General features: G+C 39.2%; 1 protein-coding gene across 1 annotated transcript in view; it reads left to right on the top strand.

Annotated features, from left to right (window-relative positions):
- The window catches only part of KLHL2 (kelch like family member 2), a 112503-nt gene that overhangs the window by 17625 nt on the left and 67305 nt on the right, over positions 1-27573 (top strand). Inside the window, exons 3-4 of the mRNA XM_072975158.1 lie at positions 9819-9925; positions 22501-22622. Coding sequence (XP_072831259.1) covers positions 9819-9925; positions 22501-22622 — 229 coding nt within the window. The remainder of the gene's footprint in view (positions 1-9818; positions 9926-22500; positions 22623-27573) is intronic.

The following is a 27573-nucleotide window of genomic DNA, read 5'->3' on the forward strand; positions in this document are numbered from 1 at the left end:
TTGTCTTGTTATATATAGGCTTTGTTTTAAGGTCTGTTTTGTCTGAGACGAGTATTGCTACCCCTGCTTTCTGGTTGGTTCCATTTGCATGAAATGTAAGAAAACTTTTAGATGGAGAAAAATGTAACTCTGTCTTTGGTGGTATTAGTAATTTGGGGGATTAGTGACTTGCTCATTGCTAAGGTAGTTCTGAAATCCGTTTTTTAAGAGTCACTGCAATGAAGAATGACTTTAAAAGTTGATTGAAAAGCAAGTAGCTTTTAAAAAAATTATAAGACTAATATATGTATTAATAGTCTTAGTTTTATTTTCTTAGCACTTAGTGAAAGATGTATATCATTCCCTTTGTAAAGTACATATATGTAAAAGTTTGGCTAAGAAGGTAGTGACTTAAACTCTCCTTTAACCTCTCTATGCTGTGTCTTCCTAAAAACCTAACCTTTTGTTTGTTCCATTGTTTGTTCATTTGTTTGTTTCTTTAATTAAGTTAAAGACTCAAAAAATATTTATCTGCTGGATGCTGGAGACATAGTGGTGAGCCAGAACAGACATGGTTACTGCCCTCATGGGGCTTATGGGTGACTCCAGGAAGCAGGCATTAATCAGAATCACACAACTAATTTGCTATAAATTCTAGTGTCAGTAAATGCTACAGGAAGGGCTATGAAGATAACAGTGGTCAGGGAACGTTTCCCCGAGAAGGTACGAATATTTGTGCTAAGATTGAAAGGAAAAGAGAAGTAAGGAAATGAAGTCAGAGACACAGGGCATGGCAGTGTCTAAGTCTTGCAGTGGGAGGGAGCTGGCCTCCTGGAGGAGCTGAGGGGTAGCTGGAGTGCAGATGGCCGTGGGTCACGGCAAGTGAGGAGGCTGAGTGGGTAGGTGAGGGAGCATTCTTAAGGCCTGCAGCATTTTGATCATTATCAGGAGTTGCCATGGGAGAAGCCCATTGGAGAGTTTTAAGCAGAAATGAGACATGATCACATTTGTATTTTGAAAAGAATACACTGGCTGCCAGGTGGAGAGTGGACTGGAGAGAGAGGGATGAGAGAAGTTAGACTGACTATTGGGTGTCTGGTTTGTTTCCTGGTGCTGCTCTGACAGCATTTTCAGTAAGTAGGTTTTCTTTAGTTTCTGGGAGAAAATATAGCTGGGATAATCCAGCAGGTCTGGGCATGCTGTTTCAGTTCGTTAATCCCATTGCAACAGGAGTTATTAGGGTGTAATTTGTGGTGGTTATTAAGTGACACTGAAAGAAAAGTAGGAAAAATAGTCTGGTTATTTTGAGGCTGAGATCTTTAATGGTTTTTCTTTGAAAAGTCGGGAATGACTGGCTTTTCCTGGGCCTGTTGGAGTTACCTTTCCTCCCACTCCCGTGGGGCCGGTAGTCATGCCTTCCACTGATGTGTGACAGGCCCCTGTTGACCCAGGCCTGACTCACTGAGCTGCAGGGAAGGCCACACCTCTCTCTCCTTCCCCCAAGGTGAATGACCCGAGTTTTGGGACACACTCTTTGGCCTTGGGCCAGTTTTACTTTTTTGAGCCTTTAAGTATAAAATGAGGCGGGTAGGTGGAATGGAGTCCAAGGTTCACCGCAGCTGTGCCGATCTGTTAGCCCGGGAGCCCTCTCCCTGCTTCCTACAGGTCACTGGTGCCCTGGTCTCCTCCTGGGACTACTTAGCTTTAGCCCTCATTCAGCTGTCCCATTTCGAGCATGAGCTGTATGGCTGTGAACAGTGTGTTTTTGTGCTTTGCTTTCATGGTTTCAGTAGCTGGTGTGTAACCAGGCTAACAGTTGATGTTGATTTTCAGAACAAAGGATGACTTTGGGATAGCTGAGAGTGTTGGCTGCTAGGTGCTCAACGAGAATTGTTTTCATGGAGTCACCGACTGCTAGTGTTGTAAAAAATGAGCTCTCTTTGGGGATCATCAGAGCTTTTTTTTTTTTTTTTTTGGTTTTTAATGTCATTCCATTTCCTTTTACCCCTTATTGCCAATTTGAGTATTTCTTAAAAAAAAAAAAACCCTCTGAAGAGGCCTTCTTGTACAGCTGAAAATCCTTTATTATTTCCTGTCCTTGAGGCAACTTCCTGCTGCCAGAAATGGGTAGCTGAGAGTGGTTTCCTGCCTTCTGGGAAGGGAGAACTTCCTTGTTCTCTCCATTCTGCTCTTGGGCTGTCACCTCTCATTGGTGGAATAACAGCCATACACTAGAGATAGCTTTTATGAACCTTTAGCTGATGAAAGTGAAATTTTAGGAGTAAAAATGACTTTTCTTCCAACTATAGGTAGTGTAAGGTGTGGTTGTAAGAAAGGAGGGCAGGAATTTTATAAGGCTTAAGTTACCAAATTAATATAGTTCATGGAAAAGGAGTGTGACATTTTCTTTCTTTAAACTAGTTTTTTGTTTCTTTTGAAAAGGAGGCCCAGATAATAGCCGTATATCCCAGCCTAGTATGAGCTTGAATAACTTGAAATAACTGGTTTAAAAACCCTGCAGTCACTCACAAACAATGTATTCATCAAGTATTTGTAGTACCTGGTTCTCCTTTGAAATCAGCAAGCATGCCAGGAAGGCTGTGTGGGAGCCAGAGGCAGTGTCTGACTGGGTTCCCACCCTCCAAGTGACCTGATTGTGCAGGAGATGGACAGAGAAGAGGAGGAGTTGGTGGAAGACTGTGTGCAAAATGTAGGTGCTGAGAAAGATTCTCACCAGAGTAACTCACAGAGATAGTTTTAGGGGGGCCTGAGTGGTGCAGTAGGATTCATAAAAGGACTAGAGAGGGAAGGTGGTTCCTGGCCTGGACAGTTGCACGAGTGAGGAACGGGGTAGACGTCCTCTGCAAATTGGACCAAGAGTTCATGCTGGGAGGCCTGTGTAGAAAAAGTCAGGATTAGGCAGGCTTACACAGCGTGCTGCATTGGGGTTTCATTCCATGGGCATTGGGAATCAGTGGGGACTTTTGAGAACAAGCGTAACATTTTATGACTGATGTCGGAGAAACAGACAGGCGGTATAGTGAAAGGCGAGTCTAGTACACATCTCTGATGGGGATTAAGCTCTGTACACTTCTCAGGCGTGGCTTAGCAGGGCACTGACATTTTCAGAATCAAAATGATAGTCCTTTCTAGAGTGCTTGTTACACGCAGCACTCTGTATTGGGCCTGTGGGGCGGAGAGGGTGGCAAGTTGTACCCTGAACACATCTTTGATTGAGGACATTATACTGTGAGCTTTTTGAGATGATCAGAAAAGGAGCTGTCTAGTTTCACAATTTGCCTTTAAAAACAAAAACAAAAAACAAAAACCAAATGATGAGAATATGGGATAAGACTGCACTTGAGTTTTACAAATTTCATGAGTATTAGTGGGGGCCACTATCTAGAAGGAAGGTAATTTTGATTATTAAGTTACATTTAGGATTTGAAAGTTTTTAGGAAGCATAAATCACGTGAAGCAATTTGAATGTTTGCCTATATATCACATGGAAGCCATAAATATTTAGTTGTTAGTTATAACAGCAGTTCTTACACTCCAGAAGGTAATTTAAACAAAAGAGCCTGAAGCTCCTTAAGGGAGTGCTTATTGTGTTTTGCCCCCCAGGGCTTTCAGACATTGTGGGTCCACGCCACTACCAGGATTATACCTGTTGAGCATCCATGAAACCTTTTGAGTTGTGACTCTTTGGTTACTTGTGCTTTGTTGCTTTGATGGCAAGTGCATTAAACAACAAACTGAAGTAGACTACCTGTCTCTTCATTGCTTTATGTTGCTGTTTTTAAAAGAGATTTAGGAAATTACATAAGGTGTGAATTTTTTTTATCACATATGTATGTGTGTGTGTATGTATATATATAAATATAAAAATATAGATACATAAAAATAAGTGTTTTTTCTATGGTAAAGCATTGTCAGGTTCTTTAGTTTTCATGTTGTACTAAAGTAGAATATAAAGCATTCCTTAAAGGACAGAACAGTGGGGAATAGCTCCCAAATCAAGCAAATGTGCTTATTTAAGAAAGTTTAAGAGACAAAATTTTGAAGCTCACAGTCTCAATTTAACTGGTAATCTTCTATAGTGTATCTTAAGCACTTGTGATAGATTTCTTATCAAGGGGTATTTATTGAGCATGGATAGAATCATTAAACATCTCAAGGATGTGAAGAGTGGGTGGTAGGGAACGAGGTTGCTTCTGTGTCTTCTGTTGCCCTGCATTGCTAAGTGCCTGCCACGTGGGGGACGCCGAGCCGCTTCAGGGTTTGGCTTCAGCATCCTCTCTTGAGTCAGAAATGGAAGATCTTACCTGGGTTTTTTTTTTTTTTTCAATTATTATAACTAGGAGTATCTGCCTCATTTTATTTTACCAAGTTTAAAAAAGAAAAACCTTTAATGAGAAAGTTTTCTTTATGCATATTCTGCATTTTTTACATGTAGTCAAGCTTTTGTCACGCATGTTTAGAAACTCTCTTCTGCGTTACTGTCCCCCTAGGACGTCCCTTTACTTCCTCATCTCTCCACTCACCTCTCCCCACATCTGTTCCCTGTCACTGATATCTTCTTTCACTTTATTTCTAATTATTATTTTCATCTCCTCTCAACTGTGACCAAGTGTCCTTACAAGCCCTCAAATCTGGAGTTGTCACCTTCCCTTCTTGACAAATACTCACTAACGGGCTTCCCCCCACGTCTTCTTGTGGCTGTTCTGTCACTTTTCACTGTCATTCTGCTCTCTTGCTTCTGTCTGAAAAGGATGATGAATTCTCTATTCTGGGACCCTTTTCTAGTTTAAGGCAGTTTCTAAATCATTGACTGTGTTAGGTCCTCTGAGCCTCCAGGTTCCAAGTTGACTGTCACCCTTTCCTGCTTCCTGTTGGAAAGTCTCAGCAGGTACAGCTCTGTTGAAGGGGCTGTGCTGTGCTTCAGTACTCTTACTGTGGTGGTGGCTCTTAAGCCCAACAGCTAAGCTTTCCTGTGCCTAACTGCCACAGAAGTTCAAACCATCATGGTTTTAAGAAGAAAAAGAAGGAAAGTGGTGGTGACACATGTTATGTGTTGCTCTTCAAGATGATTGATATTTTAGCTGGGTTGTATCTTCCTTGTCTGTTAAAGGACATTATTAGTTATAGGAAGTTTGGTTAAATGATGGATTTAAGTCAGCAATCAGGAAGCCTTTCATACTTAAGACAATTGCCCCTGCCCCACCTCCCTTCATGCCGAGCAGCCAGCACGCAATGATGCAGCTGAGCAGCCTGGCTCCCTCTCTGTGTCTTCACCAGGTTTTAACTTCTTGGGCTTCTGACCTCTTGCCTAACTTCTTTTGATGTCTTGCTCTTGTTCCTGTGTCCTAATCCCTGATGCTGTTCCCAAGATACCTTTGAGCACATTCCTTGGCTGTGGCTTGTGTTTGCCCTGGGGACTCTGGTGAAAGCTTGTCTCACTCAGCCTGGCACCTCGGGAAGAAAGGGGACAGATGCCATGTAACCTTGCCACCACCCCCAACTTCCGGTAGCAAAGTCTTGTTTCTTGGAACTACCAACTAGTTTTGATGGTACATTTTACTCTAAGAAGACATAATAAGATAGTACCCCTCATCCAAGGTTTTAGTTACTGTGGTCAACCATAGTCTGAAAATATTAAGTGGAAAAATTCCAGAAATAAACAATTCATAAATTTTAAATTGAGCACCATTCTGAGTAATGATGAAATCTCACTGTCCTGCTCCGTCTCGCTCGGGATGTGAATCATCCTTTCTTGTCCAGCGGGTCCCAGTGACAGTCACTCGGTAGCCCCCTCAGTCATCGGGTCGACTGTTGCAGTATCATAGTGCTTGTATTCAAGCAACCTTTATTTGGCTTCATAATGGCTCCAAAGTGCAAGAGAAGTGATGCTGGCAATTAAGATATGCCAGAGAGAAGCTGCAGCGTGCTTCCTTTAAGTGAAAAGTGTGAATGTTCCCAACTTAATAAGAAAAAAAATCATATGCTGAGGTTGCTGAGATCTACAGTGAGAACAAATCTTCTATCTGTGAAATTGTGAAGAAAGGAAACGAAATTTCGTGCTAGTGTTGCTGTCACACCTCAAACTGCAGAAGTTACAGCCCCAGGGCATGATAATTGCTTAGTTAAGATGGAAAAGCATTATACAGTAAGTTATTTCGAGAGAGACCATATTTACATAACTTATTACAGAATAGTTATAATTGTTACGTTTTATTTTTAGTTACTGTTGTTAATCTCTTACTGTGCTTAATGTGTAAATTAATCTTTATCATGTGTATCTGCATATAGGAAAAAACATGGTTTATATAGGATTTGGAATCATCTGCACTCTCAGGGATCCACTGGAGATCTTGGAATGTGTCCCCCGTGGATAAGGGAGGCTACTATACATACAGCAGTGATAGGGTGTTCTAGTCTTAGGAATTCATTCATTTGATATCAGAAAACCAAAAGCTGTCTTGGTATGTTTAGGCTGATTCATTTCAAGGCAGTTTTTGCCCTGAGAAAGACCAGTTTTCATGTTTCATTTAGGAGCTGAGTGCTTACCTTTTTTCTGAGCCATTTGAGTTTTACATAAGGCCTGTGTAACTCCTGTTTTTTTTTTCCAGACTTGAGCTTAGAAGCAGTTTCCTTTCCAAAGCTTTCCTATATGGCTGGGTTTGGCCTGTCTTCCATGTACCCAGACACCCCGCCCTTGCCCTGATAGTTATCTTTTCATTTTGTAATTACTTGTCAGCTTGTCTCCTCAGCTCCACCATACACTCCTTGCTGTTACCTTGTTTATTGTGGTCAGCTGACATAGTCCTTGGTGCCCAGGACTTTTAAACAGTTAAATATTTGATAAATGAGTGAATAAATGCAGATTTTGCTAAACACCCACTTTATTTTATTACTCTGAAAACCTTTTCCTTCTACAGGACATTCCATCGTTAGATTTCACGTAATAGAAACATAAATTCACCATGCAGACTTTGGGTATGGGCTACTAAAACAAATTTCTGTTATTTTTATCACCGGATTTTATTTGTAGCCCTCTTCTCCTTACCCAGAGTCTCTCGAATTCTTATAAGCATGTACACTTGGAAGGGAGAGGTAAGGGCCAAACTCAGCAAACACACACTGGCTGAAAGATAAGAAGGTTGATCAGATCTCTCCTGTCTGTGAGTGCTGTTTTAAAATATGTTATTGCTGCAGAGAAAAAGAAAAAAATTGAGCACTAATACTCAGTATATCCTTGTTCTGTAGCGTGGCCTCAGACTCCATGTGACTTAACCTAGGGCGTGGCTGTGTACTGGTTTGGCAGTGTTTTTACTTTCTTTGTAACTAACATCGGTTAATAAACCAGTAAGGCCAAGAGAATTCTGTGACAGCCAGCAGGTAGGTGTTCTGCTAGGAGGTTTGGATCAATGAGTAATTGTAATTGAAGCTGAATGTAATTAATTATGTGATTTTTGAGCTGTTCAAGTATAACTTCCACATAAGTTCCATCTTGAAACTAGAGCACTAGGAAGGGTTTACTGACAAAAGGAGAACAAACGTAAAGATGCGCTCGGCTCATGTTTGAGTTGTGTTCAGACGCCCTGGTCACCATGGGCAGCCTGGCTGGCCCTGCTGACCCCGAGCGCCCCGCTCTCCTTCTCCCGCACACCTCGTGCTCCACCCTCCCCGTTGCGTCTGCTGCATCAGGTCTCTGCCCAGCCCCACATGCTGTTCTCTCTGTGGGTTCTCTTGTTCCTTCTCCATCCAGCTAACGCTTACTTGTGTTTAGAACTCAGCAGCTGGGTCAGGTCACTAGCTGCAGGAAGCCCTTTCTGACCCCCGGTCTGACTCAGGTGTCCCCGTCCCCCTGGCATCTTCACTCTGGCACTTTCCACTTTGTCCTGTAATCTCTGCATTGTCAGTCCTTTGTGCTAGTCTCCTTAAGGGCACAGGTGATCTTGCAGTGCTTTGCTGAATTTGATTTTTCTAGCTATCCTTGTAGAGGTAGTTCTAAAAACCGACTAACACTGGGCCTTTTATAAGCTATATATAGAACTTAAAAATAGAATTTCTAGTATACAGCATGTCAGATAATAAGTGGATGTGGTTTATAATTTATACTTTCTATTCCCTGTTTTATTTAAGCTTTAACAAAGCCTTAAAACCATGCAGCTTTAGGTGGTTTGTGTAGTGTAAGAGGCCCTGGAGCCAGACTCCAGGGATTTGAATCCTGGCATTGCCACTAGTGGTGACTTCAGCCTGCTTATTCATCTTTACTTTAGTTTCGCCAGCTCTAAGTTTTAAGGGTAAAAATCACAAAAACATGTACCTCCTAGGGTTATGGTAGGGTCTAGGTGGAATAATACACCAGGGAGCGCTCCTGCATAACATCTTCCTGAAAACACCACCACCTGCCCCCTGGTTACTTGTGAACCTGTGGAATCCATTGAATTGCAGAGCGGTTTTAGATGCTCAGAGCACACAGTGGACTTTGCCAGTTTTCCGCACCAGTCTGGAGGAATGACAGCTGAGTGGTGTGCCACCTGTTAGGAGTCTAACACGCGACGTGCCTGATGTCTCCCACAGCACCGTGACCTATGCTTCAGCCTACAGGGCACAGCGTGCGCATCACCCGCGGGGCCCCAGGATGCACGCCTCACCAGGGCTGCCCTGGCCCCTTTTCTTACAGCTTCTCCTAGACTGGAGGGAAGGTGTGTGCTGATAGAATCTCCAGGAGTTTTGTGTGAGCTCTTCAGGAACAAGTGTGTAAGCATCGTGGGAAAGTGGAACACTCAAGAACTGGGTTAAGCCCCGATGAAAATGTTGCTTATAAGCTACTAGAAATTACAGAAGCCTGCAGCCACTCTCGTGGGAATAAGGCAGAATAGTGGAGGAGGAGTACTGCGTGACCTGTGACACTATACACTTAAATTCAGTGTGCAGATATTTGAGGTGCGGAAAGGACTTTGGGTTCATCACATCTTTTTCAGTCATTAATGACATGATCACCGGTAAGGTTGATGTTAAAGTGGAGCCCTCTTCCTCATTCTGGAATTAACCTCAGCAACCTTTTCTCAAAAGCCAAAAGGATACTCTGACATTCTTATTTAGCTGGAGAGTCTCATCTGACCTCTGTAACATGGGAAAGGTGTTCACTGCATGTCTTTCAATGAATTAAAATGGACATTTAGAACTAGAGGTGTGATTATGTTTGCTGAGTAATTGTTTTAAGGTAACAAAATGCTTTTTAATTTTATATATGGTAATATTTTCTGGTTCTGAGTGATGAGATATTTTGCACTGGGAAAACCTTCTGATTAAGTTAAACTTCAAATGCTCAAATGCCTTTTAAGCAGCAGGTGTTATTGAATGTAATTTTACCTTTACTTCATGACCCAGGTCATTTTACATATGTGCATATTTTTGATACTTTGACAGAATTTAGTTTTCTATATTATTTATCTTGTCTTCGTCTTAGTGTCATACTGCTATCTGCCACTTCTGCTAGTGTTTTTAATGCAAACAACCTTCCCTTTTACATTCCATTGATGGTTCGCTGCCAGCAATTTTCATTAGGTTGAGGAATCAGTAATCAAGTTGGGAAAAATTTCTCTGTTAAACTAAGGCAAGACTGAATGAGGGCCAAGGCATGTGGGTCTGTGTCACAACAGTTTTCTGTGTGCTGCATGTTTGGAAATCCTGTTCTTAAGGATGGCAGTTTTTTAAAGTTAGTCTCAACTTCAGAAAATTGGGCTTTTACAGAAAAATTGTTATGTAGGATGTTCAGTACAGTTACTATTGTTATCATTAAAACTTTTCCTCTCTCTTTTTTGTAACAGTCAGAATTTGTTGTGTGATGTCACGATTGTGGCTGAAGACATGGAAATCTCTGCTCACAGAGTGGTGCTGGCCGCCTGTAGTCCTTACTTTCACGCCATGTTTACAGGTATGAAATATTTTAGTTATGAATATTTTCAAAATGTATATAGATCTGGGCTTTTCTTTCCACATTTTCTTACTGATATTTTACTTTTATGAAATTAAGCATTGTAATAGAAAAAAATGCTCTTGCTTTGTTTCAGATTACTCATCTTTGTTTTCATTGTAATCATGTATGTATGTGTACATTACTTACAAATACAATTTTATGCTCAGTTTCCCCCCATTATATTTACATATATTGGCTAAATTTACCTTCTTGCCATTTTATAATAGCTTTTGGTAGTTTCTTATTTTGGCAAAAGAAAATTGCTTTTACTATTTTACATTTTTTCAAATTATTTTTACATTTACCTCATCCAATGTTTATAGTGAACAGAGAGATGTTCTGATTCAGAAATATAAGAAAATAGGGTAGATACTTAGCCAACTGTAAAAATACATAGACTGATTTTAATATTTCCGGAAAAAAAATTACTTTGTGCCTGCCACACTGGATGTCTTTAAATTCATTTTCCCTTTTTTATTGAAATACAATTGATGTACAATATTATGTTTCAGGAGCACTGTATGATTTGATATTTGCATACTTTATGAAATAATCACCACGATAAGTCCATTAACTATCTGATCCCGTACAAGGTTGCTCCAATATTATTCACCACATTCCTTACACTGAGTATTACATCCCCACGGCTTCTTTATTTTATAGCTGGAGGTTTGTACTGCTTAATTATTTAACTCATTCATCCACCCTCAGCTGTACTCCTCTCTGTCAACCACCTGTTTGTTCTCTGTATCTGTTGAGTCTGTTTTCATTTTGTTTTCTTTATTTTTTGGATTTCACACATGAGATTATGTGATATTTGTATTCTCTGACTTATTTCACTTAGCGTGATTCCCTCTAGATCCATCCATGTGGTTGCACATGACAAGATTTCATTCTTTTTTATGCATAGTAATAGTCCTTTTATATATATTTATAAAAACATCTTTTTTCTTTTTTATTGAAATATAGTTGATTTACAGTGTGTTAGTTTCAGATGTGCAGTAATGATTCAGTTATACATATCTATGTAAGTGTATATATATTTTTCAGATTCTTTTCCATGATAGGTTATTACAAGATGCTAAATAAAGTTCCCTGTGCTATACAGTAGGTCTTTGTTGTTTATATATTTTATATGTAGTAGTGTGTATATGTTAATCCCAAACTCCTAATTTATCCCTCCTCTTTTCGTTTAGTAACCATTAGTCTATTTTCTATGTCTGTGAGTCTATTTTTAGTTTGTAAATGTTCGTTTGTATCCTTTTTTTAGATACCACACATAGTGATATCATATATTTGTCTTTCTCTGTGTGACTTATTTCACTTAGCATGATAATCTCTAGGTCCATCCATTCACACTTTCATCAAAAGGGTAATAAAATACCTGGGAATAAATCTAACCAAAGAGGTAAAAGACCTGTACTCTGTAAGACACTGATGAAAGAAATTAAAGATGACAGAAACAAATGGAAAAATAAATTGCCCTCATGGATTGAAAGAATACTGTTAAAATGACCATTAACCCTAAGGCACAATCTACAGATTCAATGCAGTCCTTATAAAAATACCCATGATATTTTTCACAGAACTAGAATAATTCTAAAATTTGTATGGAAACACAAAAAACCCCAAAGAGCCAAGGCAATCTTGAGAAAGGGGAGGAATCTGGGGGACTCATGCCCCCTGGTTTCAAATTATACTAGAAAGTACAGTAATCAAAATAGTACAGTACTGACACAAAAACAGAGAGATCAGTGTAACAAAATAGACAGCCCAGAAATAAATCCAAACTTATATGGGCAGTTAATCTCCAGCAAAGGAGGCAAGACTATACAATTGGGAATAGACTGTCTCTTCAATAAACGATGCTGGGAAAAGTGGACGGTTACAAGCAAAAGAATCAAATTGGACTACTTTCAAACACCACACAGAAAAATAAACTCAAAATGGATTAAAGACTTAAATGTAAGACCTGAAACCATAAAACTCCTAGAAGAAAATATAGGCAACATATTCTTTGACATCGGTCTTAGCAGTACTTTTTGACTCTTTCACCTGAGGCAACAAAAGCAAAAATTAACAAATGGGATTACATCAAACTAAAAAGATTTTGCGTAGGGAAAGAAACTATCAACAAAGACAGCCTACCAAATTTTAGAAGATTTTTTGCTAGTGAAATAGCCAATAAAGGATAATATCCAAAATGCACAAAATATGCAAAGAACTCATACAACTCAATATCAAAAAATAACCATTAAAATATGGGCAGAAAACTTGTACAGATATTTTTCCAAAGAAGGCATACAAATAGCCAACAGACACATGGAAAGATGGCATCACTAATCATCACGGAAATGCAAATCATAACCACTATGAGATACTTCTTGAATAGCTATTTTCAAGAAGACAACAAATAACAAGAATTGGTGAGAAGGTGAAGAAAAGGGAACCCTTGTGCACTGTTAATGGGATTGTAACCTGGTACAGCCACTATGGCAAATAGTATAGAAGTTTCTCTAAAAATTAAAAATAGAACTACCATATGATCCAGCAATTCTACTTCTGGGAAAATGAAAGCAGGAATTGGAAAGATTTGTTATACTAAAGACACTACAGAAAACTACTAGAGCACATCAGTGAATTCAGTAAAATTGCAGGATACAAAAATCAATATATGGAAATCTGTTGTATTTCTACATACTAGCAATGAAATACCAAAAAAAGAAACAAAGGAAACAGTCCCATTTACCATCACATCAAAAAGAATAAAATACCTAGGAATAAACCTAACATGGGAGGCTAAAGACCTGTACTGGGAAAAGACACTAAAGGAAGAAACTGAAGACAACACAAGCAGATGGAAAGATATACCTACTGTGTTGGAAGAATCAGTACTGTTACAATGACCATACACCCAAGACAATTTACAGATTCAGTGCAACCCCTATCAAATTACCAATGGCATTTTTCAAAGAACTGGAACACAAAATTTTAATATTTGTATACAAACACAAAGGAGCCAGATTGTTTTAATCCTGAGAAAGAAGAACAGAGCTGAAGGACTCACACTCCCAGACTTGAGACTGTACTACAAAGCTACAGTAATCAAAACAGTATAGTACTGGCACAAAAACAGTCACATAAATCTATGACCAGGACAGAAAGCCCAGAAATAAACCTTATGCTCAATTAATCTACAACAAAGGAGACAAGAATATATAATGGCAAAAAGACAGTCTCTTCAGTAAGTGGTGCTGGGAAAACTGGACAGCTACATGTAAAAGAATGAAATTAGAACATTCTCTAACACCATATACAGAAATAAACTCAAAATGAATTAAAGACCTAAATGTAAGACTGGATACTATAATACTCCTAGAGGAGAATATAGGCAGAACACTCTTTGATATAAATCACAGCAATATTTTTTATTTGATCCATCTACTAGAGTGATGGAAATAAAAGCAAAAATGAGCAAATTGGGGTGAGTGGGGAGGGTATAGCTCAAGTGGTAGAGCGCATGCTTGGCATGCACAAAGTCCTGTGTTCAATCCCCAGTACCTTCACTGAAAAAAAATTTTTTTTTAATTTATACTAGTTAGAGCATCATTAGATCGAGAGAAACTTCCAAATATCAATGTCCAATGAAATAAAAGTTCCATTCTGTAAAAAAAAACAAAAACAAATGGGACATAGTTAAACTTAAAAGCTTCTAAAAAGCAAAGGAAACCATAAAGTGAAAAGACCACGTATGGAATGGGAGAACATATTAGCAAACAACTGACAAGGGATTAATTTCCAAAATATACAAACAGCTCATACAGCTTAATCAAACAAACAAACAAACAAAAATCACGAACAACCCAATCAAAAAATGGGCAGAAGACCTAAATTGCCATTTTTTCAAAGGAGCCATACAGGTGGCCAACAGGCACAAGAAAAGATGCTCAGTATCACTAATTATTAGAGAAATGCAAATCAAAACTACAGTAAGGTATCACCTCACACCAGTCAGAAATGGCCATCATTCAAAAGTCTACAAATAACAAAGGCTGAAGAGGGTATGGAGAAGAGGGAACCCTCCTACACTGTTGATGGGAATGTAAATTGGTGAAGCATCTATGGAAAACAGTATGGAGGTTCCTTAAAAAACTAAAAATAGACTTACCATATGATCCAGCAGTCCCACTCCTGGGCATGTATCTGGAGAAGACTAATTCAAAAAGGTATATGTACCCCAAGATCATACAGCACTATTTACAATAGCGAAGACATAGAAGCAACCTAAATGTCCATCAACAGATGAATTAATAAAGAAGGTGTGATATGTATATGCAATGGAATACTACTCAGCCATTAATAAGAATGAAATAATGCCACTCGCAGCAACGCGGATGACCCCTCACCTTTCAGCCTGTTGCATTCTTGCTGTTGCTGAACTGAGCTGAATAACCAAGAATGTGGGAGAGATTGTAGAGGGCTGTGAGCCAAGTGGGCAAATGATTTGAGGAGGTGCCTTTAGCTGAGGCTGATCTGAAACATCAGTACTAATAAAGTAGGGCTAGTTCAATTTTTATGTCCTGGGTTCACTTCGGCTCTCGGTTTACATCTTATTTATTACTCCTGGAGACTTTTCTAAACAGAATCTCTAGGTTTGCAAAAAAGAGCATTTGATCTGGTTTGTCTTGGCCTAATTTTGCTTTAGGAATTTAGAGATTCCCTAGTAAAGTGCTGACCCAGTAAGCAGCCTTCCTTCAGGTGACACTGTTACTGCCGCTTCCTTGTCGGAATGACTGGGTCTTTGGGATCGTCATTCACTTCATCAGTCTGCTCTTCAGTTCCCCATCTGGAAAATGGGGATGATAATATTACTTACTTCCCAGGACTTTTGTATAGATGAAGTGAGATTATATATGTAAATATTTTAGCCCTTTACTTGGCACGTGGAAAATGTTTAACTAATGTTGGCAGTAATTATCATGGTCATCCTTATTTTTTTAATCCTCAATTCCAAAATGTCTTCATATTGTAGGAATAAAAGATTGAAAAAGTCTTAAATTAGACTTTTTTTTGTATTTTATTTTCCACATTTAGAAAAATGTAGTGATAGAACTTATATACAAAACAGAAACAGACTCATAGTCATAGAAAACAAACTTGTGGTTTCCAGGGGGGAATGGGGTGGGAAGGGACAGACTGGGAGTTTGCAATTTGTAGATACTGACAGGTATATATAGAATAGATAAACAAGTTTATACTGTATAGCACAGGGAAATATATACAAGATCTTGTGATAGCTCATGGTGAAAAAGAATGTGACAATGAATATATGTATGTTTATGTTTGAAAAATTGAGCTCTACACTGGAAATTGACACATTATAAACTGAGTATAACTCAAAAAAATTAAATTAAAAAAAAGTAGTGATTAACTTAAAGTGACAAGGTCAAGGTTAGTTTTCTTTCCCTTCAAGAGGTAGCACTTAAAGAGTCTCCAAACTCCTTGAGCCGTAGACATCCAGAGACATGGATGCTTGGAGATAGGAGATCTTATTTAATATGTCTTTATTTTTCTTCTCTATTTCCTTTATAATCTAAACTACATTTCAATTTTCCTCTCTTCTTTTTTTTTTATTTCTGTCTAATGGCTCTCACCTCTTTATGTTTTAGCTGACATGCAATTTGTGAATAAATGCGTTTTGCCTAGTGATGGGAATGAGGCCCTAAAGATGTTTTGGTTCTATAAGGATTCCTAGGTATCTCAGTTAACTAATAGGTGGGTCCTTGTAGTTCATCCTGCTTCTGCCTGAGAGTGCTAGGTCAGAGCTTAGACTGCTGTGCACTAAGGTAGATGCAAAATAGGGGTACTGTGTTAATTTCTGACACATATAAACGTGAATTGAGTACCTCAGGTGTGATTTTTTTTTACAACTTTATTGAGGCATATTTTACATAGGATCTCCCCATTGTAGAGTTTAGTGATTTTTAGTAAATTTACTGAGTAGTACCACCATCACCATAAATCAACTTTACAACATTTTTACTCCCACATAATATTTTTGAGGTTCATCCATGTTGTAGTGTGTATCATCAGTTTGTTCTTTTTCATTGCTGAATAGATTCCATTGTGTGAACATGGCACATTTGGACTATCCATTTTATCAGTTGATCCATTTATCATTTAGGTTGTTTACAGTTTGGGGCTCTTATGAATAATGCTGCTGTGAACATTCCTGTGCAGTTCTTTGTGTCGACCAATGTTTTTATTTCTCGTGGTGGTAGATACCTATGAGTGGAATTCCTGGGTCATATGATAAATTTATATTTAAATTTTTAAAAATTGCTATGCTATTTTCTCAAGTGGGTACACTATTTTACATTCCTACAGTCATGTGTGAGTTCCCATTTCGCCACATCCTTGCCAACACTTGTTACTCTCTGTTTTTGTTTTTTCTTTCAATTGTAGTCATTCTAATGGGTGTGAAATGGCATCTCTTACAGTTTTAATTTGCATTTCTCCTGATGACTAAAGATGTTGAGCATCTTTCATGTGCTTGTTAGGCTAGACTTTATGGTTCTTCAGCATGAGATGCTGTTTACCTTTCTGACAATCTTTGTAATTTTCTTCTTTTGAATCCACTAAATGGTCTACAGATCGGCAGAGAATAGGTAAAGAAGACATGAAGGCTTCGTCTAGGTGGTTTAGTGTGCATGTATTTATTTAAGATTTGCTGGGCTGTGAGCCTGTTGTTTCTTTCTGTTTTCCTGGTCTGAAAACTCTATTATAGTTATATTATCTGTCATAAACAACACAGTTCAGGCCACAAGTAGACCTTGGCACACTCTGTCATGCCGCGATGTTTGTGTCTTCTTGCTCAGTGATAAGCAGTAAACACAAGTATTTGCTGTGGCACAGGGCATGCTGCACTCCTGTGCCCCGTGACTCACCTGCCAGGAAGTGCGGCTCTACAGATGTTCTTTCTGGCCCTTGATTTTCATCTCCTGTAAGCTGTAGGTGAATTTTTTATTCAAATTATATCACCTAAAAAAGAATTATGTTACTCATCGTAGTTTGAAGTTTTAGGGTAGAGAAGGCGGTGAAAAGTAATTCTGTGATGTAGTCACAGGCTTTTTACTTTGAGTTATGGGCCAATTTAGATCAAGGTCAGGTTGTTTAACTGTACTTGAGAAAGAATATGTTAAATTGGGTTCCTGTGTTTTTAAATGACTTGTTTGTTTGCAAATGTGGCCGTTTTCCTTAACAAATACATTGGCAGCTTCTTTGGTGCCACTGGCTAAAATGTCTGTAATCTAGTGGGTAATACTGAATTTTTATTTTTACTCTTCTTTTCTAAGGGGGCTTTTGGATACTTTCTTTTGTCATATTGAACATGATTTAGTAAGGTAAATTAAAAAAGAAAAAGATGGATTATCATTTGATTAAGATGTGAGATTTTTAAAAAGTTGTGTGCATGTTGTATTTGTCTAAGATTCATGCTTTCCTTCATCAAGGGGCACTTGTTGAGCATCTTCTGTATGCTATGCATTATCCTAGGCTTTGGGGAGAGGAGGAAAGGTTAGACAGAGAGGAAACATAAAGAAAAGATAGTTTCTCTTATCACTGGCTCCTGTGAAGGACATTAAACAGGGCAGTACTGCACATAAAGTGTGTAACTGAGAATGCGTTAGTCTGCATATAACAGGAAACACCCCTTAAACTGGTTTAAATAGCAAGGAAATATATTCTCTCATAACTCCAAAACAGGCTGGGCACCAGGCATGATCGGATCGTCAGGGAACCTCTTCCTGTCTCGCTACCTGCTGTCCTCAGTAAAAATTTTATCCTATGATTGCTTCCCTTCCTGAATGCAAGTTGCCTACCAGAGAGGACCCGGCATCTCGAGGAGGGAGGGGCATTGTCTCTCTCTTATTTTCTTTGAGAGCTGGGAGACCTTTCCCAGAAGTTACTCAAACTAGATCCAAACTGGCAGGCAATGCATTTATCATGTTTGCCTTAGATCAGGTGAAGAGTTGGGAAATTATGTACCAAGCCACCATAGCCAGGGTCTGGCAGGGGCATTCAGGCCAGCTTGCCAGAATAAAGATACCTGTGTGTTGGTGGCTTCTTTGTGACTTAAGACTAATAACAAACGAAAGGACAGTAATGAGTAGAGCAGGTGACCAAAGGAACTTGAAGAGTAATGGAACAAAATTTTATAAACGTAGCTGTAAATTTGTCATTCAGTTCTTAGGGTTTCAGAATATTATAAAGGCTACTGTAGTATATTTTTATAATTTTTTCCAGATATTTTAATGTACTAAATAATAACTGAAATTGGAATCATATGAAATTTTTATTGAAAAGATCTTAGGGTTTACCCTCCTAAACCCATTCACTGTTTAGAACTTCAGAATGGGTAAATAAAGTCACCAGTTTGTGCTGGGCTTCAGGAGTCCTGATTAAGGTCCTTGGGGTGAAAACGTTTCTATCCATACAGATGTCCATAAACTTTTACAGTTTGGAGGACTTCATTCTTTTGTCAAAAAAAGTAGGGATGGTGCAGTGTTCACCAGTGAAGTGCTTCCTTTGCTCGGCCGGAATAGTGCATGTTCAGTACATGTTTGTTGATCCAAATCCTTCGGAGCTAGGCTACCCATATTCAAGACTAATTTAAGTGTTACTGTGCTAAGTCGAGATGCTACATTTTGAGTTGGCACTTGTGTTACTTTTCATTCTTCTGGTCTTTCACTTGTCCAGCCAGTACATATGGGGTATCTACCGTATGACAGGCCCTGTGGGTAAGACAGACGTCATGCCATGTCCTCAGGGAGCTCGGGGGTCCAGGTGGGGAGAATCAGGTATTATTATGACAGAGTGGATTTGCTAGAGATCCCCTCGGGTGAGAGCCTAACCCAGTCTTGGGTCATCAGCAAGTAAGGCTACCTAGAGAGGTTCCAGCTGAATCTTGAAGAATATGTGGGGGTTGTCCAGGGGAATGAGGGCACAAGGAGACAGACGATGAAGCATGACAGAGCACCGAGGTAGGAAAAAACTGTGGAAAGTTCCTTCCTGAAGTATTTTTAAGGCTAGAAGTGAGGCGGGGAAGGGCAGTGCAGGGGTGAGGAGGTGGGAGGTACAACTTCTGGGTGTTAAGATGGGCCACGAGGATGTATTGTACAACAGGGGGGATAGCCATCATTTTATAATAACCATAAATGGCATGTAACCTTTACAAAATGTATAACAAAATTTTTAAAGTGACAAGAAACAAAAAAGACTAGAAGTAGGAGAGAGGAGGCTGAATAGCGAAGCACTGTGGGACATGGAAGGGGTCTGCTTGCCTGGACCTGGAGCAGCTGAAGGCTCTTGAGTGCCACAGTCAGATGTGTGGAGTCCGGTCTGGAGGGAGGGAGGAGTTAGGAGGCGGCTGCGGGGGTGTTGGCAGCAGGTGGTGGGAGCCCGGGGGCGCAGCAGCAGAAGCGGGGAGGGGAGGTGAGGGGGCGATGTCTGTGTGGATGTCCCAGTTTAGCTTCAGAGTTCTGCATGAGCAAAAACACAAGGAAAAAACCTTCCTCCCGAGAGGGACTATAGGAAGTCAAAAATGTTACAAGATAAACTCTTTACAGTATCCTTGGACATCTTTTTAAAATTCATTGTCAGAAATAAATCTCTACAGACACAGCAAAGGGGAGTAAGTAAAGTAATGTATAACAAAATTAGCTCTGAATAGTCTTTAAACTCTCTTTAATATGTGCATTGATTCATAGTAGGTACTAGAATTTTTAAACTGTTAACGTCGTCTATGGCAAGCCATTTGTTTTTGTAACTCTTTTTCATAAATTAATATGAAAAATAAAGATTAAAGCATTTTTAAAGCAGTATGTGATAGACATTGAATTTGTTGAAAGCAGATGCAGTTTTCTGGGGAGAAACAATGTTAAAAATGACACATAAGGGATGTGTGAATCAGCACAGTGCATCTTATAGCAACACCTTAGAACTGTAATATTAGACTGTTCGGCAGAGGAGTGACAATTATTTTAGTCATATTTGTAAATTAAAGTCTAACTTGTTTTTGTCTAAGTCATAGCTAAGTCCTGAGGAGAGCATTCACTCCTTCAGAACTCAGTACATGGTTTTGTACTTGTCTGGCCCTAGAGTTGAATTAGAGGGGCCTTCTCTGAAGTCCAAGTGAGAATTACCAAGGTGTCTTCACTTTTGGCACAAAAGAGCTTTCAGATCCCATCTAATTACAAGATCCAGAGAGAGTAGGACAGAGGGAGGTGTTTTATATGCAGACGAAGAATTATATTTCCATGTTCCTTGACCCTGCTTTTGTCCCCCCTTTAAGTTTCCTCTCCTTGAAAGAACAAACATGCTCCGGCAGCGGACACAACGCAGTCCCTTGTCTTCCTGCTGTATAGGCACAAAACAGGAGCCTGTCATTAACTTTCTCTCTTCCTCCGTAATACCTGTTCCCCCTCCAAAGTAGCACAATAGTTTCTCAGATATTTTAGCTCTTAGAACAGCTTCTTTCTGAGATCTTGTCAGAGATAATGTCCAGGGAAGCATGCAGTTAAATATACATCTCCATTATTATTTCTCTCCTCCCAAGGTTTGTGTCTGCAAAGGAATTTTGTGTAATTATGGATTCCTAGAGGCTTTTCAGATAGTTTATGGTCACTGACAGTGCACTGTATTTGAAAAAGAAACTTTCAAAAAATCTTGAGGCCATTGTGTTTTCCTACCAGGCAGTGCTGATTATGGTGAAGGTGAGGTATGGTGGCATTGTGTTTCATGCTGCTTTTATCTTTGAAACTGAATGAATGTAGAACTAAACCTTTTTGCTAAGGTGTCTGTTAGCACTCAACATTGTTTTTAGACTGCCTTGACTTTATTTTATCTTATTTATTTATTTACCTTTTTATTGAACTACAGTCAATTATAATGTGTCAATCTCTGGTGTACAGCGCAGTGTCCCAGTCCTGCATATACATACATATGTTGTTTTCATATTTTTTTCCATTAAAGTTTATTACAAGATACTGGACTTAGTTCCCTGTGCTATACAAAAGAAACTTTAAAAAAAATCTATTTTTATATACAGTGGCTAACATTTGTAAATCTCAAATTCCCAAATTTATCCCCTCCCAGCCCCTTTCCCTGGTAACCATGAGATTGTTTACTAAGTCTGTGTAGCTGGCCTTGATTTTAATTGAAATTTTCCTTCCCCATTTAGTTGCTTATGTCTCTCTATTTCTTGGGTCATTTTACATTGTCCACACACATGTGTCCAAAGCTGCATCTTACTCTCCCTAAGTCCCCTAGGTTTAGAGGCCACCCCTTCTCTTTTCTGCTTCCCCGTTTCTTTCCACAAGAGAGGATCATATTTATGACCCCTGAATGCTTAATTAGTTCTGTGGGTATCAGGAGGGAGGTCTCGCACCACTTGGTAGCAGGCAGTGATGTAGAAGGGCACCTGGCTTTAGTAGTAAATGCTGGGGTGGAAAGGGCTTCAGGATGAAGTTGCCACAGATGACAAATAGGAACAGAACTCCAGTGGGAGGCCCGTTGCTTTGGACATTGACTCATTGGCTTTTGTCTTGTATTCCTTCAGCATCTTACGTAATCTGTGTTCTGTTTCCTGCCTGAGAAGCCCATCCTCCCTGAGGGCGGGGCCTCTGAATGCAGCACCCCAGCAGCACGGACATGCTTGGGAGTGAGCACTGTGAACCTGGGGGCTCTCTTGACCAACTCATTGCTGTTGGCTGAAGGGGGTGACTCCGTGTTCTAGTCTTGAGTAGAAATCTGAAAGGAACAGAAACTGCTCAAAAGCATTGGCTATTGGAAAAAAAAAAAAAAGCACAGACTGAAAGTTGAGACTTATGTTTTATTTGACAGACTTGCTGAGGACTTAAACCCAGGAGACAGCCTCTCAGATCACTCTGAGGGAGGAGCCAGGATAGGAGTTTTTGCAAAAACAAACAAACAAACAAAAAACCCCAGGTAGTCAGAACATCAAAAGATTACTGTTAATTAAAGAAAAAACAGACATCTCAAGTTGTTGAATTTAGCACTTTTTTACATATGGGAAGATGCAAGAGTCTGGGCTCATTGCAATCATTCCTTTGATGTGCACCTTAACTAACTTGGGCCAGTGTCCTGTGGGTTTTTTTTCCCCCATCCTGAATTCCCTCAGGGTTGGGAGGAGGGATGGCTGCAGTGGCTGATGGCTTGATGGCCACAGCGTCCTTTCTTTACTGATATGGCAGGTGAATGGTGGGCATGTAATGCCACGGGTGTGAAAACTCAAGCAGTTGGCCCTGTGGCACGTTCATCAGGATGATGTGATTTTCAGGTATAAGTGGGTAACAGAAGTACTTCATGTGGTTTGCTCAGGTAAGCTTTTAAGGGACGTGGGGGAATGCTCTAGGCTTGCGACGTGACTGACTGTGGTGCCAAGGCTGTCTGCCTGGGCCTTGGTCTTCCCACTGAGCGTCTGCTGCGGCCTCAGCCTTACTTCTTGTGTTTAGGTGAGATGAGTGAGAGCCGAGCAAAGAGAGTTCGAATCAAGGAGGTGGACGGCTGGACCCTGAGGATGCTGATTGACTATGTTTACACGGCAGAGATTCAGGTGACGGAAGAGAATGTGCAGGTAAGGGTGACACCTCATACCCCTTGGTTCTTCACACAGGCCAGTGTTCTAATGCAAAAGAGCATATGCCTACATGGGCACCTTGTACCAGAGTAGTAGAATCTGTTGTCAAAACTGTGTTTCTTAGAGGCATTTAGAATGATTCTAGCTTTTTAATAATGTTCCTGATTTCAGTATCTTTATTCTTAAAGTTCTAAGATTCTAATCTTCTAGTTCCCTGAATGATGCTTGTTCTTTTATGAAGACGTGGTCTTGTTCATTTATAACTACTGGTCAGTGCTGCCCACATTTTCCTTTATTCTCCAGAAGGTTAAGTCTGTAAAGGGTGCTTTTGATGCCAACAGCCTTTACTTCTTTTATTATTTCAGTGTCTTCTGTTAGTGATTTTAGAGTTTAGCTAAAATTTGACATTGCATCTCTTTTACTTTCCATAAGGAACAAATGTTATACATATATATGATGTAAATGTTTAAATAATACAGGTGTATTTGGAGTAGGAAGTGAAAGCTCCTCTTTATTTTATTTTTAATATTTTATTTATTATTGTATTATTTAATTATTTTATTTTGGTGGAGGCAGTAGTTAGGTATATTTATTTTTGGAGGAGGTACTGGGGATTGAACCCAGGACTTCATGCATGCTAAGCATGCAGTTCTACCACTTGAGCTATACCCTCCCCCCGAAAATCCCTCTTTAAAACAGTTCTTCTCTTCACACGCACCCATCTCATGCTCTTTGGTCCACTCTCTTCCTCAGAGGGTAGCCTCTGTTATCTGTTTGGTGTTAATCTTTTCAGACCGTTTTCTGTGCAATTATACACACACACAGACAGAATTTTCCCTGACATAACTATGTTTTTACTATACCCATGCTTTGTAATTTGCTTTTGTCCCTGAACAGTGTCTTGGAGTTCTTCCCATGTCAGTACCTCTGGATCCAGCTCATTCTTTTGTGTGGTGTACCACATGTTAATCAGGGTGTATGAGTTTTCACCTTGACAAAAATGCTGCACTGAATGTACATTTTTATATTTGCATCCAAAAATTTCATGGGCTAGATCCTCAAAATGTAATTGGTAGATCAAAAGGTACATGCATGTTTTAATTGTTGGTAGATATGCCAAATTACTGTCTAAATGTTTGTATTTATTTGTACTCCTTCTGGTAGGTAGACTGTTTTGAGGACAGCAAAAAGAACTAGAACTAACTTCTTAAAAGATAATCTCTAGGCGGGAGGGTATTCGCTCAAGTTGTAGAGCATGTGCTTAGCATGTGCGAGGTCCTGGGTTCAATCTCCAGTACCTCCATTAAAAAAGAAATTAAATAGATTAACCTAATCCTCCCCCCCTGCCCCAAATAAAAGAAATAATCTCTAAATTCCACTTGGAAAAATAGGATATTGTGGGTTCAGTCTTTTGTCCCTTGTAATTAGTTGAAATGTGCTCCCAAATATTTGAATTTGGAGACTAAAATCTTTGCACTGTAACTTACTAGGGCATGCTATTACTAAACCTTAAAACTGGCAGTGGTGAAGCCTCCTGGTGATCTTTGCTAGATGGCTTCAGGCAGCCTCTGCTTAGAAGTCCCATTCATGAGGCAGAGCATTTGAAAAACCTTGGTTGATACTGAAGTCGTGTGCAAAGGTGGGAATCAGATGCTAGGTGAACTTTTCTAACAGGGAGAAAAATGATTGGCACATGTCATCTCGCTCTGGTCTTTTCTGCACAGTTACACTGTTTGCTGGATTCTGGGCTTTGTTTTTGACAAGACCCTTATCTTGGGTTTCTTGTTCCTTTTTATTCATTTGAGTGCATGAGTGTCATCGTGCCCTATATCTGACTTTCTGTAAATGAATTTCTGATCATATAATGCATCACATGGGGGGACATTGCAAAAGATGAAGGTTTAAGAGACTAAACTGTGAATTCAGCCCTGACTGCTGTTTGTAGTAGATCTTGCGGTGGAGACATTGGCCTGTGAGGATCTGGGAGAACGCCTCTCATGTTTCTTTTAATAACGACCACAGTTCAGTCCTGAAGTGTTAGTCATCACAGCCTCTCAGAATACCTCTTGCTGTGCTAATTTGCCTTTTGTGTATATTGCTAGCTCTTACAGGAATACATTCAAAGAGTTGTATTTGGCAGACTCCTTAAATGTTTAACATTCACATTGTTTTTTGTTATTTTTTAGGAAGAGGGATGTTCTTCAGTATAGGAGTATCTTGGTATATGAGGCCTTATTTTGTACTCCATTGAAAAACACTTGTTTGGAAAAGTCATTTGGAAATAAAATTCATTAAAATAAGCTACCTTTTCCATAAGAAGTATTTTTCAGTGAAATACAAAATAAGGGTTTACCCAAGATACACCAGACTGCTCTTTTGTCTGTTTTGTGTATTTTTGTCTGTCTGTACTTTGTTAAATCTTTCTTCTGAGTGCTGTTCACCTTAAGTAAAGGAGTGGTTTTAGGGAGGAACCTGTTCTTAATGTGAAGCTAAAGTTTAAAATGGCCCCAACTAGAAGCCTGCTCTGGGTGTATCTGCCTTGCGAGCTCTGACTGTGAGGGCAGAACTCTCTGTAGTTCAAAGGTATATTGTTGTAGGTCGATTTTCTCAGTAGATCTAGAATCTCAGTTACTTGTCAGGTAACCTCCCCTTTGGTTAAGTTTCTGTTTTAGTAGTGAAGAACAGTTTTAGGATAGCAGGTGTCTTACCCTTCTGCTTTAGGATTGCAGGTTTTTATGTAGGATCACAGTGCCAGAGAATGCTGAGGTCCAGCTGTCTTAGAGTCAGCTGGTGACAGAACAGGACCGTAACCTTCGTTTCCATGATTCCCCGTTTAGGGTGCCTTCTGTGATACTATACAGTCTCCTTATTGTACAGATTTAAAAAAATGTATGTATAGTAACTATTTGAAGTGAAGGTTGTTGACTTTGAGTCAGAATGAGGGAATGAAGTAATTTTTCAAATTCTTAACTCTAAAGAAGGAACAACTGACACTGTTATATAAGTAATAGGGCTTTAATTCTTGGCTGTTTAAGATTTCCTGTTTTTTTTTTTTTTTTTGGTGTTGCTGTTGTTTTTTGTTTAGGTTTTCAAACGTTGGTTGGAATTTGGATATTTGCTTTTAATTATGGGAAAGTTGGGGAACAATTTGAGCCAAATGAATTTATTTATTTTTTTAAGGAGAATACGTATCTTACCATGACCTCACTTTCAATTGAACTTTTTTTGTTGTTGCTATTGAATAATTTAAATTACTTGCATTTAAAGTTTCCAGTCCCGTTTCATAAACTTTATAAATCTGGGAACAGAGAAAATAAAGCCAAAGGCTATCATAAAAGTAGGCCTTGAGACTTTTTTGGGGTCATGGCCTTCTTTGAGAAGCTGATGAAAAACTTTTTTGGCCCTTTTCCAAATCAAGTGCACATAAGCTTATATGCACAGAGTTCTGCATGCCCTTTCAGAGAATTCATGTACTTTGTTGTTCCCTCCCTAGTCCTCCCGCCAACCCGCCCCCCCCCCCGTTAAGAATCCTTTACCGTCTCTCTCTCCATATGTATATATAAAAGGAGTTTCCACATGGGTTTATTTTCAGCTATGTGCTAGGCATTTTACATCTGTCTCATTTGATATTTACTATCATGTTAGACAGAAATTCCTCCACTTTGCAAATGAGGAAGCTCAAGAAGTTTAAGTAATTAGTTCAACGTCACAGAGCAGCTATTGAGTTGTCATTAGTGTTGCTTATTAAGAAAGTTTGTACATTCAAGAATAAAAATACATTTATAACCAAAAATATTTTTTTCAATTTCCAAAAATTATTGAAGATTTCTTCTTTTGTTGTGTTGGTTAACATTTTGGAGAATCCTAAAGGATCTTGAATTTTTTAAAAAACATATACTTCATTGCTAAATTTGTGGTTTTGTTACATGCATGTTTTACTTCTCAGTTTGTGGGCATTTGTTTTGGCTTGGTAAAAGTAGATAAGAGTTTTTCACTTGATGTAAGTGTGAAAAACAAAAGTAAGGCTGTTAATAGACAGTGCCGAGGTAATAAATGCTCTGATTCCAAAATTAATATTATGAGTGTTCATCCAGAAGTTCTTTCTGCATTAGAACTTTATCATCTCAGAATTTAAGAAGCATCTGATAATTTTGAATGGATGGTTTTTAAACAATTCATGAAACTTATGTATTGCATAAACTGAAATTATTTTAGATAGAAAATCTCGTCCCTTTAGAAAAGGAATAGAATTTGCACAAGAATTTTTCAAAAAACAGTTAAAATTAACTATTGGTAATAAACATACCAGAGTGTTGTAACACAACGTCAGTATGGTAGAAAATTCAGTTCAGTGCGTCTGTTTCCTTGGTGCTGTTGGGCAGGGTGTTTGTTGTTTGAGACCAGGAGTGCCAGCAGTGTGTCATTGTGTCGCCTTTTACCAGGAGGGCTCCTGAAAGCAGGGCATCACGGGAGGGGCTCCCACGGTAGGAGGCCTGTGGATATGGTTGATCACTTAATCCAAAAAAACCTGTTGAAGTGGAGAAACCATTGAGAAAAGAGTACTTGTGTACCCTAGATATTTTATTTTAACCTTAAACATATAACTACAGTTGTAGGCCAGTCTTTTGTTGTGGAAGTAGGTCTGGCCAGCTGCGTGCGGAGCCCCCTGCTTGTCCTTGCACTCGCCACAACTGAACCACGCATCAGCTCTGACCTCCGACACCTGAAAAGAAATCTCAATGCAAAGTCATCTTCGGATTATACACTTTCTCTTGTCATTCCTCATGTGTCTCATTTGATTAAAAAAATTTTTTTTGGTAACACATTGATCAAATCGTTCTGAAGTAACCAACTTGGTTTCCATAGAAAAGCTCTCTTTTTACACTCACATTTCCTTTATTTCCTTTGGTTATACATATTTATTTAAATTATGTAATTTCACTAACCA

This window comes from Vicugna pacos, chromosome 2 (genome assembly GCF_048564905.1).
Source record: "Vicugna pacos chromosome 2, VicPac4, whole genome shotgun sequence".
Taxonomy (NCBI): Eukaryota; Metazoa; Chordata; class Mammalia; order Artiodactyla; family Camelidae; genus Vicugna; species Vicugna pacos.